The sequence below is a fragment of the Nuphar pumila genome, chromosome 3 (genome assembly GCF_984573655.1).
Source record: "Nuphar pumila chromosome 3, dmNupPumi1.hap1.1, whole genome shotgun sequence".
In the NCBI taxonomy this organism is placed as follows: Eukaryota; Viridiplantae; Streptophyta; class Magnoliopsida; order Nymphaeales; family Nymphaeaceae; genus Nuphar; species Nuphar pumila.
In genome coordinates this window covers 110,201,695-110,221,059 of record NC_143251.1, presented here as the reverse complement: position 1 = coordinate 110,221,059, position 19,365 = coordinate 110,201,695, and the positions used below count along the sequence as shown (strand labels likewise).

General features: G+C 39.2%; 1 protein-coding gene across 1 annotated transcript; it reads right to left on the bottom strand.

The window, feature by feature from the left end:
- Nucleotides 1-1,440: 1,440 nt before the first annotated feature.
- Nucleotides 1,441-16,210, bottom strand: LOC149843272 (inositol diphosphatase DSP4-like). The gene is made up of 5 exons (XM_090001763.1): nt 15,861-16,210; nt 14,017-14,110; nt 2,164-2,221; nt 2,038-2,081; nt 1,441-1,817 (listed from the first exon to the last, which is right to left on the bottom strand). Exons 1-5 carry the CDS (start codon nt 16,100-16,102, stop codon nt 1,605-1,607), a joined length of 651 nt encoding a protein of 216 aa, XP_089857889.1. The 5' UTR covers nt 16,103-16,210; the 3' UTR covers nt 1,441-1,604.
- Between the last annotated feature and the right edge of the window lie 3,155 nt (nt 16,211-19,365).

The following is a 19,365-nucleotide window of genomic DNA, read 5'->3' as shown; positions in this document are numbered from 1 at the left end:
AATCTTATTTTTCACTTCCTTTTGTTTGCCTTTTTGGCTAGGCCCAGGGAAACAACCCTCCCCCCATTAAAAATTGCTGACCATCAAGTATACCCAACTTTGAACTTATGTCAAGGGCTGCCTCGATCTCATAGGTTTTGAACCGTGGTCATCCCATGTCAAGTGACAAACCACTGGTTGCCCCTAGCAAGGAATGCACAGCCTTTGTGGGCAATCTTTTTTTTTTCCTTGACGAGAAACCCTAATCAAGAACCGAGTAAATTAATGGCCCCATCCCTCTGCAGGGTAAACCTCGAGTGGGGTCACCGACATTCAAGCCCTTACAGAGCCCACCAGTAAAAGGCAGCTGCACACCCGGTGGCAGTCGAACCTGGGACAAAGGGGTCCGCATCTTCTCCTTGGTCCCACTGCCACTCATCCAACCCGGGCAGGTGTCTTTGTGGGAAATCTTCATTTTCACTTTTCAGCAAAAGGAAATCGTGTGAATTGGTTGCATAAGCCTCCCAGAAGTTTCAACATACATCCTAGGAGTTGCATTTTTTGGAATATTTGCTATTTCTCTAAATAAGATACCATACATTTCATTTCATTTCCACCCTCATAATGTTTTACCTGTTTAAATGCTAGGGAATTCAGAAAGTAAACTGTACTCCACAAGATATAATGATTCATTCACTTGAGAAGCCATAACTATGGTCTTTCCATATTAGTCTTCCCTAATCACCAAATAGATAGCCGTTGGTAGAATATAGCACATACAAGTTACCACTCACACAAATTTGGACCCTTAATTGTGAATTAAATGAGTAGATGCAGAGCTTTCCTCTATGCAAGCATATAGAATGTTTCAACTCTACAAGGGTTCATGGTTTCTTCTCTATAAAGAGCCTTTGCCTATTCCCTTTAATCAAACAACACTTAGGCAGTATACATCAAATGGCTCGTGGGTTTGATCACCTCTTCATTCTGCTCTGATCCTCTTCTCAGTTCAACTCGGTGTTGCATCGCTTGTAAGCACATCTAGGCTTTGGATGTTAATCCTTGTTTTAGTTCTTTTTGGAGGCATACTTTTGGTTTTTGAGGAAAACAACAAATTTCCTGAGAAAATTGCACTGCCTGATTAATGTTTTATGTCTGAGCATGTCCACTCGTGTAACTAGGGTATAGGGACACGTACCCAGAACGGCGTATCCCTGTAACATACTTTCCGCAGCATTACCAATAATTCATGTCAGCATACAGTCCACTGCATTTTATCTGCCAGGGTGCTGGATTTGTTCTTGGAATCAAATTTCAGATAATAATAATAATAACAACAATAATAACATGACTAGCTCGCCCTCTGCTTTTGAATATATATTAAATAAATTCAAGAGCGATTATGCACGCATTCCTTTGGAATTTTGAAATTTACAAACTTACAGATGTAAGAATGGAGACTTTAGGCAAAAATGAACTCTAATAATGCTGCTCAAACAGTGAAACATGAGGGCAAGGGAATCAGTCTAACAACAAAAATGACTTATTATAATCTGTGTAAGAAATAGCTATATAGACAAAGAGAAAAATGAAGAATTGAAGGCAAAATGGAAACCACAGGCAAGCTAGTGACACCTATTCCGAGGAGCACTTCCATGATTCTGATTTGAACTGTCATTTAGAGCTTGACTCAATGCAGAAACATCAAACATCTCGATGAACATAAGGTCTGAAACTCTGACTTTGGCAGCAGCAAAACGCTGGTATTCCTCAAACACAGAAGCCAAACACCAACCTTTCCATTTCCTAAAACACCCCACAAGGCAACCAGTGCGGTGCTGCATGCATGTGAAGTTGCAAAAAAAAAAAAGTTTAGCACCAAAACAAAACATGCATTATCCAGCCATGTTAGCTTGTCAGCAAGAGGACCTACTCATCTAATGTTTGGCAACCTCTGCCATGTGCATTGTGCAACAAAGGGAGATGTATGTATCACAAGGGATGTATGAATATAAAAGACGATAAAACAGAAACAAATACATTGTTTACTCTTAATACCTTTCCACGTTTGCAATGAATAAGAAGAGGATAATTTTTAGCATCTGAACCACCAAAAGAGGGTAAATAAATAAACGCAACTTCTTGGTACTTGAAAGCACAATCTGAATTATATTTCAAGTTTACCTGTCAGAACCACAAGAGCGTCCATGATTGTATCCACAGGAATGCTGGCAAAAGGCTCCTGTAAATAATGACAGTTTATGGTAAAAGATAGCATCAGCTAACACTTCATGCAGCCAAATAATATTCAGCTCAAGATTTCTATGCCCTAATCACCTTACTATATATATATATATATATATATATATATATATATATATATATATATATATATATATAACGCATCGTCAGACGCCCAGGCGTCAATGGGCAGTCTTGCACTGAGCATCATTTTTTTTTAGAAAAAATCACTTTTAGCAGCGGTTTTGGACCGTCGCTAAATGCTTGTTTTCCGCCCAGGTCTTTAGCGGCGTCAAGACCACAGCTAAAAAGTGTAAACACAAAAAAAAAAATTGCACCGCTGATCACAAAAACAATCCAACTTTGGTCGGACTTTTTGGGTGTATGATGATACACACATCCTATATATATATATATATATATATATATATATATATATATATATATATATATATATATATATATATATATATATATATATGCACTCATTCTGCCCCGTTGGGCCCATTCAAAAATAGTAGTTTTTGGTATTTTTTCACATCTAACACTATAGATGTGATCTATAGGTTTTGTTCAGTGGAAACTGACTTTTGGATCACCGGAATCTGACCTGTATACAGGTTCTTACAGTGATCCAAAATCAATGGATATAAAGGCATCAATTTTTCTGGCTCATAAAAATACATTTTTTTGTAGAAAAAACATGATCCAAGAGTCAATTCCCACTAAATTGAGCATGCTAAACACATCTAACCATTCAGTTCTATCATAAAACACTTGCAGGCAGAATGAGAAAAGAGGGCCTAATATGTTCAGCTCTCTCTCTCTCTCTCTAAATATATATATATATATATATATATATTAGGCCCCATTTCTCGTTCTAACCCGTTCTGCCTCATAGGTTTCAAGTGTTTTATGATAGATCTGAACCATTAGACGTGTTTATCATGCTCTATTTAGTGGGAATCGACTCTTGGATCATGTTTTTTAGATGAAAAAACATATTTTTCTGAGCCGAAAAAAACTATTATCTTCATAGCCATTGATTTTGGATCACCGGAAAAACTTGTATACAGGTTAGATTCCAGCGATCCAAAAGCCGGTTCCCACTAAACAAAACCTATAGATCACATCTACGGTGTTAGATGTGAGAAAAAATACTTAAAACTACGATTTTTGAAGGGGCCTAAGGAGCACATTATTTATATATATATATATATATATAGAGAGAGAGAGAGAGAGAGGGGATAGTTGCCTACTCAGATCCATGCCTATTGTGCTTTTGTAGGTTTTTTCATGTTTTTCTCAAATCTGACCGTAAAGATGCATTCTAGGTGATAGATATTATAGAAATCGACTCTTTCTGACGTGTAGGGATGCACACGAGTCGAGTTCAAGCCGAGCCAATAAAAAATAATTGTTCAAAAACGGCTCGAGTCGAGCATTTTTATTTAAATTTTTTTTAACTGCACTAAAAACAGTTTTTGAACTACCCACCTCCTCCGTAAAAGGCTACCACCTTACCCGTCTGAACAAAGCCATTTGATGTGTTAAATTAGCAAACATAAATGGTACACATACTACTCTATGCATTATATAACTATGCAAACCGAGCTTAATCAGGCAAATCGAGCTCAACCAAGCTTGATTGCCTGGTCAAGCTCGGCTAGTTTGTGTACTGAACTTGAGCTTGTGCTCAAGCTCGACTCGTTTATCTACCCGAACGAGTTTGAGCCGAGCTTAAGCGAGTCGAGCCCGAGCTAGCTTGGCTCATTGTGCATCCCTACCGACACACAGGTTTTTATAGGGTTTGAAAATCGACGACACAATTTTTATATATATCTAAGGATTAAAAAATCATGTATTTTTTTAATCGAAAAAACACAATCCAAGTGTCATTTTCCAGCAAATTGACCATGTTGAGCGCATCTGCATGGGTTGATTTGTGAAAAACAACCCAGAAACCTCCCGTTCGCTCGCGGTAGGCATGAAACAGAGTAGGCAGCTGCCCTCAATTCTCCCTCTATATATAAAAGCTTGATTTTTTTGTTTTTCTGTTAGTATTTAACTCTCTCTCTATATAGAGAGAGTCTAATATATATAAGCTTGATTCTTTGTTTTTTTTTTTAGTATTTAACTCTACTATCAGCAAGCTAAATAACAGGGACTCGGCAAAGCAGGTGTTGCACCCACGTCAACGCGATGCAACGCGGGTGCGCGTGCGGCACTGGGTGCGGTCAACGCACCCAGGGTCATTTTCATCCACATTTCGAGCGTTACAAAAAAAACGATGAAAAGGAGTGATTAGGGCAAAAAATAAATTGCCCAAATCACTCATCTCCCGCGCAGCTCAGCTCGAGCACTCTCCTCCCGACGCCACCTCCTAAGCTCCTCCTCTCCCTCGTCGCAAGTACGTCCCTCTCGCTCTGTGCTTGGGTCGGCAGGGGAGGGGTCGAGCCCCTCCCCCCCCCCCCCCCCCCTGCACCCTCTCGCTCTAAAGGTGGTTCGACAGGGGAGGGGCCCAAGCCCCCCCTCTCACTCTCTTGTTGGGTCTGTAGGGTAGGGGGCGAGCCCCCCCCTGCTCCCTTTGTTTTCGACAGGGGAGGGGCCGAGCCCCCCCTCTCGCTCTCTTGTCGGGTCGGTAGGGGAGGGGCTGAGCCCCCCCTGCTCCCTCTGTTTTCGGCAGGGGAGGGGCCGAGCCCCACCCCCCCCCCCCCCCTCGCTCTCTTGTTGGGTCGGCAGGGGAGGGGCTGAGCCCCCCCTGCTCCTTCTGTTTTCGACAGGAGAGGGGGTCGAGCCCCCGTCCCTGCTCTCTGTTTTTGGCAAGGGAGGGGCTGAGTCTCATCCTGTTTTTGGCAGGGAGAGGCAGATCCCCCCTCCTTGGTGATTTTATATCAAGATAATGTCAATCTGTATAATTGATTTAAAATTTTGAATGTATTTTTTTTTGTGTTTTTAGGATAAAAATGACGGATAAAAGGAAAGGACTGAAAGTTCGAGAGGAACCTGTGAAATGAGAAAAGAAGAAAAAAGAATAACAAAGGGTGCGACTGTCACGATTTCAATCAATGAAATCGTGACCTAAACATTGTATTAATAAGTGTAAATGAGTCAGTATGGGTCCGGGTCTGGTGTAATGTCCAGACCCAAAAGACCCAAAAGAAATAAAACATACAGACTCGGGTCCTAATATTCAGATTGTACATACAATGGACCCGGGTCTTAATATCCAGAATACACTTTTTCACCCCACCCCCCTCAAGTTGATCATGGTTTTGGACCATGAACAACTTACCTTTAAGCATCCAAAAACGATCTTTTGTCAAACCCTATGTAAATATGTCTGCAACTTGTCTTTCAGTATTGACGAACTCAGGCTCGATCTCTTTTTCTTCAACCTTTTGTCTCACAAAATGTTGGTCGATCTCAATATGCTTAGCACGACTGTGATGTACAGGATTGAATGACATGTTGAGAGCGCTTTGATTGTCACACAGCAAGGTAGAGTGAGATATCTTTTCTCCCACTTCAGTTAGTAGATGCCTGATCCATGTGGCTTCGGCAGTAGCGGCAGCCATGGATCTATACTCAGCCTCAGTGCTTGATCTAGCGACAACCTTTTGTTTTCTACTACTCCAAGAGATTAAATTTCTACCAATAAAGACACAATATCCTTATATAGATCTTCGTTCATCAGGGTCTCATGCCCAGTCTGCATCACAATATATAGTAAGTTCATGCTCATCCTTGCTGCGTGAATATATCAATCTGTCCCCAATGGTTCCTTTCAGATATCGAAGGATCCTCTTAACTGCTTCCATATGTCCAGTACGTGGTGCATGCATAAACTGAGACACTTGATTGACTGAATAAACAATATCAGGACGAGTGAATGTGAGATACTGTAACATCCCTATTAGACTGTGATATCTGGTGGGGGTCCTCATACAGGTCTCCGTCATGAATGCTAAGTTTTTGGTGAAGCACACTTGGAGTTCCTAGATGCTTGCAGTCTTTCATACCTGCCTTATTGAGAACATCTATTGTATACTTATGCTGAGTGAGAGTCAAACCATGAGCCTGACTGTCAACTTCTACACCAAGAAAGTAACGCAAGACACCAAGATCTTTCATTTTGAACCTCTGGCCTAGCAAGTTTTTTACTTCTTTGATGTGAGCTTCAGAGTTTCCTGTGATGACAATATCGTCAACATAGATTAACAGTAGGGTGGTCACATTCTGACTTCTAAAAATGAATAATGAGTGGTCCAGTAGAGAACGTAAAAATCCATGCTTTTGAATCTCAAGCGAGAAGCTATCAAACCAAGAACGAGATGCTTGTTTTAGACCATAAATAACTCTCTTTAGCCTGCACACATGGGTTTTACAGTTTTGTTCTTGATATCAAGGAAGTTGTTCCATATAGACTTCCTCCTTCAAATCCCCATGCAGAAACACATTTTTTACATCAAGCTGACTTAGCTTCCATCCATGTTCAACAGCCAGGGAAAGAATGATTCGAATCGTTCTCATTCTCACCACCGGGCTAAAGGTCTCATCATAATCTTGGCCTGCTTCTTGGGTGAACCCTTTTGCTACCAGTCTTACCTTGTATCGTTCAATGGTTCCATCTGGTTTATACTTTATTTTATAGACCCATTTGCATCCGACAATATTTTTGTCAAGTGGTCTGAGAACAATTTCACAGGTTCCACATTCATGTAATGATTGCATTTCATCATTCATGGCTTCTACCCATTTGGTAGAAGTAGTTGCCTGACCAGTACATAATAGGTTCATCTTCCTTACTGAGGGCTGTTAAAAACAGCTGAAAATCCAAGGAAAAGTTGTTGTAGCTTACCCACCTATCAATAAGATGTCGTATGCGATTTGATCTCCTAACTTCAAGGGTATGAGAGGGAGTAGGGTCGGTTGCTAATATGGGATTTAGATGACTTGATGTTCTCGGTCTCTGTCTAGAATAGGAAATGCACTTGTATCTGCCTGGTACGGATGATGATACTTCTTCCTCATTCTGTGATCTCGATGTCCCGGTGGTTTCAAACATTTCTTCTTCTTGCTGCACACAATCTGGAGGACAGACTTCATTGGAACTAGTAAAAAGTTCTGAATTCAACCAAGGATAATAAACTTCAGTTGCGTTAGGGGACATGTCCGTTGTGTCGACTCTGTGATCAAAATTTTGCTCATCAAAGACAACATTCCTTGAGATTCTGATGCGCCTGTTGGTTGAATCATAACACCTATATCCTTTGTAGTCGTCTGCGTATCCCACAAATATACACTTTTGAGCCTTGTCCTGAAATTTATTTCTCAAGGACCGATCAATGTGCATATAACAAACACATCTGAAGGCACGCAAATCATGATAATTAGGATGAGCTCCAAAAAGACAATAATAAGGGGACTTATTTTCCAGAACAACCATAGGCAATCTATTTATCACATGTACGGCAGAATGAAAAGCTTATGTCCACAGATTGATGGGAAGATTACTGTCATGAAGCATACTCATGGCACTTTCAACAAAATGCCTATGTTTTCGCTCAGCAATCCCATTTTGTTGAGGAGTGTGTGGACAGGACACCCTTCTTCCTATCCCATTATTTTGAAGAAAAGAAATAAAGTCACTAGAGCTGAACTCCCCACCTCCATCACATTGAAAAAATTGGATAGACTCAAAGAATTGAATTTTTACTAAGGAAAGAAAATTTTGAAACAAAAAGAAAACTTCCGACTTATTTTTTATGAAATATATCCAGGTGTATCGAGAATAGCTATCAACAAAGATTAAGTAGTATATGCTTCCAGATCCAGAGGCAACTAGGGAGGGTCCCCATACATCAGAACAAATTATCTCAAAAGGTTTTGAAGCTCTATTATTAATGGAATGAAAAGGCAATACACGACTTTTGCATAAAAGATAACGAGAACACTTCTGACTGTTCTCATCCCCATTGAGACTTTCTTTTGGGATGAGATTATTCGAGACAAGTTTCTCAATAAAATGACTCCCACAATGTCATAATCGACTATGCCATAAGAAAGACTTATTACATTCAGAAATACTAAAAACATTTGCAGAAGAGAAAGAACACGACTCTAATGAAGACTTCGAATCCAGATGAGCAGGGGGGACAGAATGACATGGAGCTTCTTCAAAGACATACACATTGCCTCGTCTCTTTCCTTCATCGAATGTTTCCCTCGTGCGAAGGTCCTTGACCTGCACAGAGAAATGAGTGAATTCAACTGAAGCATGATTATCATCAATAAGTTTAGAAACAGAGACAATATTTTTCTTGATGTTGGGAGCATGAAGAACATCAGAAAGTTCAAGGGTGGAATGTGACATGGGAATGACAGTTTTCCCAACATGAGAAACATGATGGTGGGATCCATCGCCAGTGACAATTTTACTTTTGCCAAAATAAGGAATAGGGTTAGAGAGTTTACCTGCATCACCAGTCACGTGAGTTGCTGCCCCTGAGTCAACAAACCAAGCACCTTGATCATTCTGCTTCAATTTCAATTCTGACAAGGCGAATATCAACAGATCTTTAATCTCTCCACTGTCTCTGATATTGGTGAAATTTCTTTTGGGTTCAGTCTGTGAAGCCTTTCCTTTATTTTCTGGATTGTGCCAACAATTCGCCTTGATATGCCCCCTTTTGTTACAAAAGAAGCAAGTGGGGATGGATCATTGTCCCTGTGCATGAGTCATCATGTTCGGAGTGGGGAGCAAACCACGTCCTCCGTGTCCACTTCGCCCTTGCCCCCCTCGTCCTCTTCCTCGACCGTAAGTCACCCCTGTGGCAAGAATTTCTTGGGAATTTGTATGAACATGAGTTTCTTCAGAAAAACCCTTCAGAGTCATTTCGTACTGAATTAATTTAGCTCGTAACTCATCAAAGGTAGGAAGGGCAGGTAGACACAATAGTGAAGTAACGATCATATGGTAGTCAGATCTCAATCCACTCAGAGTTTGTTGCACCATATCACTGTCACTTACCACACATCCTATAACTGTAAGTTGGTCTGTGATAGTCTTCATCTTGTTCAGATATTCCATGATGGTCATGGAATCTTTTTTTAGCAACTGAAATTCTCTCTTGAGAAAAACCATCCTCGCCTGTGAAACCTGTGAATACGTCTGAACCAATCTTTCCCAGAGTTACAGGGTTGTACAATTGTCGGGAATGGCAACAAGAACCTCTTGGGACAGGGTAGAAGTGATATATACAACTATTGACTGATCTTTCCTTTCCCAGTTGAGATACTCCACATTTTTAACATATACAATTGAACTTACCCCTTTGTCATCTTTCTCTTCTCTCATAACAAACTCTAGTGGTACCGGAGTGGTTCCATCCAGGTGGCCTAAGAGTCCTTGGCTCCTTATAAAAGGAATGATTTGTCTCTTCCAGATCAAGAAGTTTGAGGTGTTTAGCTTTTCGGAGACAAGCTGATTTAGAAAACTCGAAGAAATGCTCGATTGAGAGGAATGAGAATCCATGAAGAGAAAGGAGGGAGGAGGAAATTAACAATGATAATCACGAAGTGAAATGCTCAATTTGTTGCCGAGAAGGGTACTGGTCACCCCTTTTTTTTTGCCCGGCTGTCACTTTTCAAGAGATCTGAGTCTGTCAGATCCAAAAAAGAAAAAAAATTCTTTTTCTCCTTTTATAAGGCTTATGTTGGAAGTAATAAAAAATGAACAAATAGCCGACTGTTTTCTGAATACCAAATGAGACAGCGAGAATAGAAAGACAAAATGAAGATAGAGACGCTGGTTAGGAATGAAAAATGCCTCAGATCTGCTATAAAGATGTGATCAGATCTGGATATATCAGACGAAAAAGGAGGAGAACTAAATATTTAAGATATTTCCAAGTACAAACGATCAGACCAAAACAGATCGACTTTAGGGACTCACGTGAAACGTGAATCCACCAGAAAATTAGGGAGAGAAACGAGGGATGAGGGAACTGATCCTTATGGATGTTTCAAAGTTTCACGTTACCGTGATGAAATTAGGGATTTCACGTGAAACGTGAATCCACAGAGAGGAGATAAAGGAGAGAAACATGATTCGCATTACCGTGATGAAATTAGGGATTTCATGTGAAGCGTGAATCCACAGAGAGGAGAAAAACATGAGAAATGAAGAACACGAGAGAGATAAAACCTCAAACCTCTAGTTCTGGTTGAACCCTTCTTTGAAGCCCCATCGATCTTCGATCCTGGATCTCGGCTCTGATACCATGAAAGTTCGAGAGGAACCTGTGAAATGAGAAAAGAAGAAAAAAGAATAACAGAGGGTGCGACTGTCACGATTTCAATCAATGAAATCGTGACCTAAACATTGTATTAATAAGTGTAAATGAGTCAGTATGGGTTCGGGTCTGGTGTAATGTCCAGACCCGAAAGACCCAAAAGAAATAAAACATACAGACTCGGGTCCTAATATTCAGACTGTACATACAATGGACTCGGGTCTTAATATCCAGAATACACTTTTTCAAGGACTTGCGTCATCCTCATCCCAACATGTGAGTTCTGCTGCTAGTTTTGCTGATAGTTGTAGTGGGATTGATGATGTGGGGCCACTATGGATACACGTAGATAAACTTGCAAAAACTGGTGAAGGAGGTGGTGGAAACAAGATATTTCGATGCAAACTCTACGAAAGAGATTTTGTTGGGTCTTGCACAAGAGTAAAGGCTCATTTGTTGAAAATACCAGGATATGGCATTTCAGCTTGCAGAAAAGTTGATGAGGCAATGCGAAGACAATACAAGAAAATACAAGAAGAATATGAGAAGAGAAAGACAATGGTTGATTCTTGTGCAGTTAGTGTGTCATTTGCAAGCCACCAAGAAGATGCTGAAAAAAAAAAGTCAATGTAGGAGGTAGAGGAACGATACAAGCATCATTCAATACATATGGATGAGAAGAATTGGATAGAAAAGTTGAGAGGTATTTTTTATTCTGGTTCACTCTCATTTAATGCGGCTAGAAATCCTTATTGGAAGGATTTAGTAACATCCATGGCAAATTGTAATTTGAGTGGTTATGTGCCTCCAAGTTCAGAAAAAATATGAACCACACTTCTTACAGAAGAGAGGGCAAATGTGGAGAGGTTATTGGAGATTAAAAAATATTCATGGGAGCAAAATGAAGTTTCTATTGTGTTTGATGGATGGACAGATATTCAAAGGCGTCCATTAATTAATTACATTGTTTATTCGCTTAGTGGCCCAATATTCTTGAAAGCAGTTGATGCATCTGGAGAATATAAAAATGCAGAGTATTTGAAGAGATTGTTTATAGAAGTGATAAAAGAAGTGGGTGATCAGAAGGTGGTACAAATCATTACAGACAACGCTCCAGTTTGTAAAAGTGCAGCGTTGAATTTGGAGAGTGAGTACCCTCATATTTTTTGGACTCTCTGTGTAGCACAGGGCTTAAATCTAACCCTAAAGAGAATCTGCAACCCCAAAGAAGAAGAAAATTCACAAGCATATGCTTTATGTTCATGGATTGAAGATTTAGAAAGAAATGTCAAAAGCATTAGGAATTTTGTTATTAACCATCATCGTGCTAATGCTATATTTAATAGGCATTCTGACTTGAAATTGTTGAAGGTCGCTGAAACACGTTTTGTGTCCATCATTGTGATAGTGAAAATGATTAAAATAGTAAAGAATGCTTTGATTAACATGGTGACTGATGAAAATTAGACATTCTATCGTGCTAATAATGATATCAAGGCTCAAGAAATTAAAAAATTCATTCTTGATGATGAGTTTTGAAACAGAGTGGTATACTTCATTCAATTTACGCAACCTATTTGAAAAATGTTAAGAAAAGTTGATAAGGATGAGCTCATGCTTCACAGAGTTTATGAAATATGAGATAATATGATTGAAAAAATACAAGCTATAGTTTTCAAGCATGAAGAAAAAAATCCTACATTGGATGATTCAGATCTTTTTAATCATATTTATTCAATTTTAGTCAGAAGATGGGATAAGAGCAACACTCGCTTGCATTGCATGGCAAATTCTCTTAATCCAAAATATTATGTAAATAAGTGGCGGGCTGGTGGTATTGGTCGTGTCCCTCCAAATTTAGACCCAGAAGACATAGAAATATGTGTATGACAAGACTTTTTTCAGAAGCATATCTTCTACGTCAAGTCACACGAGTTTGAAAAATTTTCATCTTCGAGATTATATGTATCGGCATTATTCGCAAGAGAAAAAGATAATATAGATCATATCACATGATGGTCAACATTTGGATCAGAAATACCTCTTCTCCAACGTCTTGTACGCAGTCTGCTAGTTCATCTTGTTGTGAAAGAAATTGAAGCACATATTCTCAAATTCATAACATGAAGAGAAACAAACTAACCAGCAAGCGTGCAGAGGATTTAGTATATGTTCATTCAAATCTTTAATTACTTTCGCGAACCAATGATGAATACAGGTACTAATTTGCTCTCTTAGTTATTTGATTATTTCTTAGTTTTTCATTTAAATATACTTGTATTGTATTTAACATTTTCAAATTGGGTTTGTAACGCAGACAAGGAACATCCAAATTTTGGGATGTAAACCCAGAAGAGTGTGACTTCGAGGGAGAGCATGATTTCAACATAACAAACATGGATTTAACTGAGCCCAGCATTCCTTCTAATGATGCATTTGATGATGAAGAAGAAAATTATTAACATCCATTACTTCATCAAGATATACTTTGGTATGTAATTTAGTTCTTTTATGCTTTACTTATTTGATTGATATTTAGGTTGATTTATGTAATTGCTTTTGATTGATAATTTGATATTTAGGTTGATACACTGCATGCATGATGAATGATATTACGACAATGTTAAATGTTAAACTGTTAAAACTTCAAAATTATATATATATATATTTTACATTTTTACCCCTGTCGCAACCCCGCACTCGGGTTTTTTGGAAGTGCCGCATCCCCGCACCCGCACCCACACCCATGTGACATAGTCTGCAAGAGAGATAGAGAGAGAGAGAGAGAGACCACACTTATTGTTAGTCATACATGATGAAGGTTTCTAGATTATGGATTCAAGAAATCATGATCAGAGAATTTGCCTAAAAATCAAAGTAATCGTAATGATCAGAAATGAAAGTCATATGTATACTCAGGCAAATAAAAGCTGCAATTTTCATACACTATATAAAAGCAGAAGCAGGGGCACCCATGACGAAAAAATGTTATTTTTATAACAAATTTCAAAATTACAACAATTAAAAAGACGTTGTAAGGATATTTCTAATTTGTTTTGTACTTTTCATTGTTGTACAAAAATGTTACCCATGCACCCATACAAACGATGATATTAAAATTTAAAAAAGGCATATACTTCCTCAACTTTTTCATATACCAACTTATATTCTTATATTTTTGGCAACTCCTGTTTCTAGAAGTCACAATCACACATTTTAAGCAGATTAAATAATGACACAAACGACCGAAACAGGAGAGAGAGAGAGAGTTCATTTATTCACGCTTCCACAACAGTGAAATTCAAGTAAAGTAATAACAAACTGTGAATGGATTGCACAAATACAATGCATAATTGAAATTCACTTATGACATTGCAATCATTCATCCACTCAATCCAATCATATTTTCAATAGAACCCATAGAAAGATATTTCAACATTGTCAGATTACTACAAAAGAACACAAGATAAGATCTGAAAATTGAATATAAGACAATCACCTTGTTTCCTTCTATTCCAAACTGAAAAAATTTGATGTCATGAGATCGAAGAAATTCAGCACTAGCTTCAGGATATGATTCAGTGCACAGGCATCTGGAAAAGGAAATCAAAAGAAACTGGTTAAGACATATGCTTATCAACTCTGAAATGTACTTCATAACATCTACTTGAATAATTTGGACAAAGACAAGCATCGAACCAAAAAAGTAAGTTCCAGTGGTTGTTATGCAGCTGAAAAAGTGGGTTGCTGACTTCAACAATCACAACCAACTGAAAAGGGACGCAAGGAGCTTCATCAACTGCCCCAAAGCGGTTTGGTGGAGTGGGATGGGACCTAGGCGGCTAAGCAGGTGGTCTAGGTTCAAATCCCATGGGTGTCACCCCTTGCACAGTGTGGCGACTCCCTGACAGGACAGGACAGGACAGGACAGGACAGGCAGGCAAAGCCAGCACGGCTAGGTCTCTGATCCTGGGGGTGGTTTCTCCTTGTAAATATATAAAAAAAAAGGAGCTTCACACACTGCTCATCCAGACTGGCCTGTTGGTTTACCATTTTAGTAAAAAAAATCTCATAGAGAAACTGCCAAGTATACAGCTAAGAAGCTCCCCGTTGTCCTTTTATCTTCTTCCTTATAAATCTAATGGTAGTATGTTTGCTATGGCCAACAAACATGGCTGATAGTCTCAGTATTTCAAAATGTTTGAAAACAGAGAACAAGAAAAAAAAACAGAATAAAATACAAATCTGTACTCGTACAGGAATCGATTATGGCCATGCAATGATTAATTGAACATAAGATTCCCATACATCATTCTCTTCCAATAAATTTCTTGCAAACCATCATTCAAGTACCAATAAGATGATAATGTAATCACGAATATCAACACAAGAGGCACAAAATTATGATATTTTTGTGTTTCATCCTCTATGCTGCCTATGCATAAAAAAAAAGGATCTCGCGATAACCTCAATCATATCTAAAGCTAAGTTATGGAAAAATAGAGAACGGGAAAACTAAAATCCTGTCCAACTAATATTGTACACTATTTCCGGAGTTTAGGGGCATGTTTGGTTGCATCTCATGTGATTTGGAATCACATGTGATTTGAAATTACATATTCCACCTTGTGATTTGAAATCACATGAGATTCACTTCCTTTCTCATTTTCATTTTCTGAATTCTGGTGTTTGGTTAGTTACAAAAATGAGATTCATTCTCTCATGAGAGATTACCAATAACATAAACAGACGCAGGGGAAAAAAGATCGGGAAGCCACAATTCCCACCAAAAATAGTAAAACAAAAAGGAAAAAATTCACACCAAATTTGAATATAAATGCATCACAGGATTGAACACGAACAGGAAATATAAAATTTATCACAGGATTGAATACGAACAAGAAATATAAAACTCATCACAGGATTCTAACAGAACTTCATTAAACCTTAAAAAAATAAAGCACCAATTCTTCTTCTCGTCAAAAACAAAACTTCTTCAAAATCTTCACAAAAAAAAAGGACTTGAGAGACAGCCCCAAGGGGGATTGGCGTAGTGGGGTGAGGCCTTGGCTGCTAGACGTGCAGTCAAGGTTCGATTCCCATGAGCGTCGCCCCTGCATAAGCCGAAGCCGAGCCCTGGGGAAGGGGTTCTTACCGTCCTAGCCTCATAGTTTTACACAGCCGGCACCACAACTGTAGGGATGGTAGGCTGAGCTAGCCCGACTAGGTCTTCGAGCCAGGTGCAGTTTCTTCAGGTTATAAATCGAAAAAAAAAAAAGACTCGATGAGACAACAAACAAAAGCAACGAGAGAGAGATGCCCATTCCCTCTTCCCTTACGCACATGATGGAGCGGAGGCCCAGGGTCTCGAGGAATAGGAAGTTCTCCGGGTGGGGAAATCCCGACCGGTAGATTCCGGTGTCGACCATGGAGAAGTTGAGCGGCGGGACGTAGAATCCGTCCTCCTCCGCCCCCTCCTCGTGGAAGAACTCGTCGTCTCCTCCATCGTCGTCGTCGTCGTCATCGTCATCGTCATCGTCATCGTCATCGTCCTCCACCTTTGGGAAGACCCAACTCCCCCGCATTGCGATGGCCCTCACCCTCTTCTGGTTCTCCGCCAGATTATTTATTCAGGTAGAAGAAGAAGAAGATTAAGAACAAGGAAGGAGGAGGGATTTTCTAGGGTTTCTGAGAGAGAGATGATTCAACACCAAGGCCAAAAATATGAGAGAGAGAGAGAGAGAGAGAAACGACTGAAACAGGAGGCGCCACCTCAAACGAACCTTCGAGTAAACGATGACAGGAAAATCTTCATATAACCAATGAAAATGTGACACCTTAGGCTGTGTGGGTCCCGCATTTACCCTTTTCTTGCTTTATCTTAATAGACCACGTTAGGGACCCACTTTTGCCCCTAGTTTCAAATATGGACTACACGTTTCCGAGTTTCTGAATATGAACCCAACTTTTCTAGAAACTGCCAAATAGGTACGACTAGGTTGAAGGGTTTCCGTCGTCACCTGAGAGAAGAGAAGTGTAGATCAATTGAGCGTGATTTCACTGCTTTTAGATTGAGCTTACATGGACATTGTAATAACTTATTTCAATGTATATTTCAAAATTGAGCTTACCTGTTTGTTGCACTTTTACTACCATCTCTGCTGTTTGTAATTTCAAAATTTGTGAATTGGATGATATTCATTATAAAATCCTTAAAGATTTTGAATAATTTTTTAAAATAATGAAGAGTTATTTTGGTATTTTTTTTTATAATATCAATGATATTTTGGATTTTATCATATCATTTGATAATTATTTTAAGACCTATGAGGCTTTTATAATATATTTGGATTTGGATGTTGATGAAGGATCCACGATGATCAATCCCCCATGAAATTCAGTTCAAAATGTTCCATTGGAACACCTAACATCCACTGGGTCTCAAAGACAATTGAGTTTTGACCCAGGGATAGATATTCAAATACAGATATGATCAAAATTTGGTTCCATTCAATTGGACTTGATCTAAGTTAACAATAAACTTTGAATTTTGCATATAGAAAGAAATCCAAGTTACTCAAACCCTAGGATTGGGATTGGGATCCATTAGGTGGATCCAATCTCAAAGCAAGTTGGATCCAGAACAGATCAAAAGTATTAAATACACCAGGTTTGGAATTGGATTAATTTATCAGACCAATTCTAAAATAAACTATATATATATAAGTATATATATAGGGTTGGATCAAAGATCCAAATGAGACCCAAAATGGGTCTCATTTAATAGTCATATGGGTCGAGTCCATTTGGACCCAACCCACTTACACCTTCTTTATACCCAGTTTGGCCCAACCCAACCTAAACCAACCTACACGGTTTGGGTTACATGCCTCTATACCCGGTGTGGTGTGGATTCAATTCAAACCAAATGGGTACCCACCGACAACCCAAACCAAATGGGTTACATGCCCCTTTATTTTTTTTCTAAAGACCCTCCACCTCTCTCTCTCTCTCTCTCTCTCTCTCTCTCTACCACCACCCCTCCTCATCTTCTGGCGAGCCTCCGTCATCGGTAGTGCTCTCTGCCAGAGGTCTCCCCTCCCTGCACTCCTCCCTCTCCCTATTGAGCGCCCAACTGGGCTCCAAGTGAGGCTCTTCCTCCTCCCCTTTCTTCTTCTTTCAACCTTTAGTTTTTTGGTGCCCAACCACCACCTGCCACGCAACAGGTGGCTAGTGGTCCTCCCTTCTCCTCCCTAGCTCACGACAGGTGCAGCCTGCACCGCCGTCTACCCTCCCTCTGTTTTCTTTTCTAGCCAAGTGAGGAAGAGTTGTCTGGCTCCTCTCTCACTCTCTTTGTGTTTTGCCATAATTGAGGCAGGCCGTAGGCCAGCCTCCCTCGCCTTCTCCCTCTGCGCCTAGTGCATGGTGGCCGGAGGCCACCCGAGCCACAGGGTACCCTCGGATCGCTGGTGTGGACTGGACTTAACATAAATTGAGCCCTCCAACCACCCCACGCCCGGGTGCCCCTGGGTCTCTGGTGGGGGCTGGGCTCAACTCAATCAAGCCCTCCAGCCACCCTACGCCTCGGGTGCCCCTAGGTCTCCGGTGATGGTTGGGATCTACTCAGTCCAACCTTCTAAGTAACCCAAGCCTTGTGGTTTCTCCCTCCCACCCCTTGCGGTGCTCAGTTGTAGTTCAACCGAGCTACTTCCACCTTTGTGGCTCGGTTCAAGCTTAACCGAGCTGCTCCCCTTTATGGTTCAATTGGAGCTCAACTGAGCCCAACTTCGATGAGCCCCAAATGAGCTTTGCTGGTTTGCTTGGTGCCCACTGATGTAATTTTTTGATAAAGTATTTTTAAAAGATATTTTTTAATAAAAATTGTTCATATAAATCGTGCATCACATTATAAAAATCGGTTCACAATAGAGTCAGATGAGAGTCAAACTCAAGAAACAGAATGAAAAACTTTATATTTTACAGAAGTGCAATTTTTATTGCCTTAAAATAAAAATAAATAACTAAATAAAATGAATTACCTCGGCAAAATGTTTAAAAATAATAAACAGGCCTTGTTACAAACTCACTTAAAAGTAAATGATTCTAAAATTAGAAGAAAAAAAAAAAGAATAAACAAAAGGTCTTTTTGTTGCTTGTGGTCTAGTCCCTTGATATGCATTGCTTCGGTTGTGTCCAAAAGCTATTGGTATTTGTTATTTAAATGTCTTGCATTCATTGTTTTATGTTTTTAAGGGCTTTTTTTGAAGGGCTTGTAGGGTCTTTTGAAGGATTTTTTTTGAAGAACTTTTTTACCGGCAAACGCTTCTCTACAAAACACAAAAAAGATAAAAAAAAACAAAACAAAACAAACAAAGACATTATTCCTAAAATGAAGGTTAGTCACATAAAAAAACAAGAGTCAAAATAACTATTCTAACAAACTTGTAACAAAACTAACTACTTAATTTTATAAAAAACATTGAATCATAATACTTTGCAACAAAATAACAAATTCCAACTCATTGTGAAGCAAACTAAAACAAGTTTTGACTAACTAAACATCAAACAAATCAAACACGTCTAAACTAATTGGTTATGAAACACTAGTTATACAACTAAGGAAAATGTGAAAGCTAATTTAATTGACCATTACCGTAAGACAATAAAAGAAAATCTAATTTGCACTAATTAGTTATAAAATATGCATGCTAACTATGAAAACTCGTTAAATATTTTTACTAACCTATGACATGAAACAAGAGTAATAACGTCTAATCTAATGATGATGAAATACCAAGACATAAAGTAAGTTAAAGAAAACTAATAAAATAACCATAAATTCTTACTG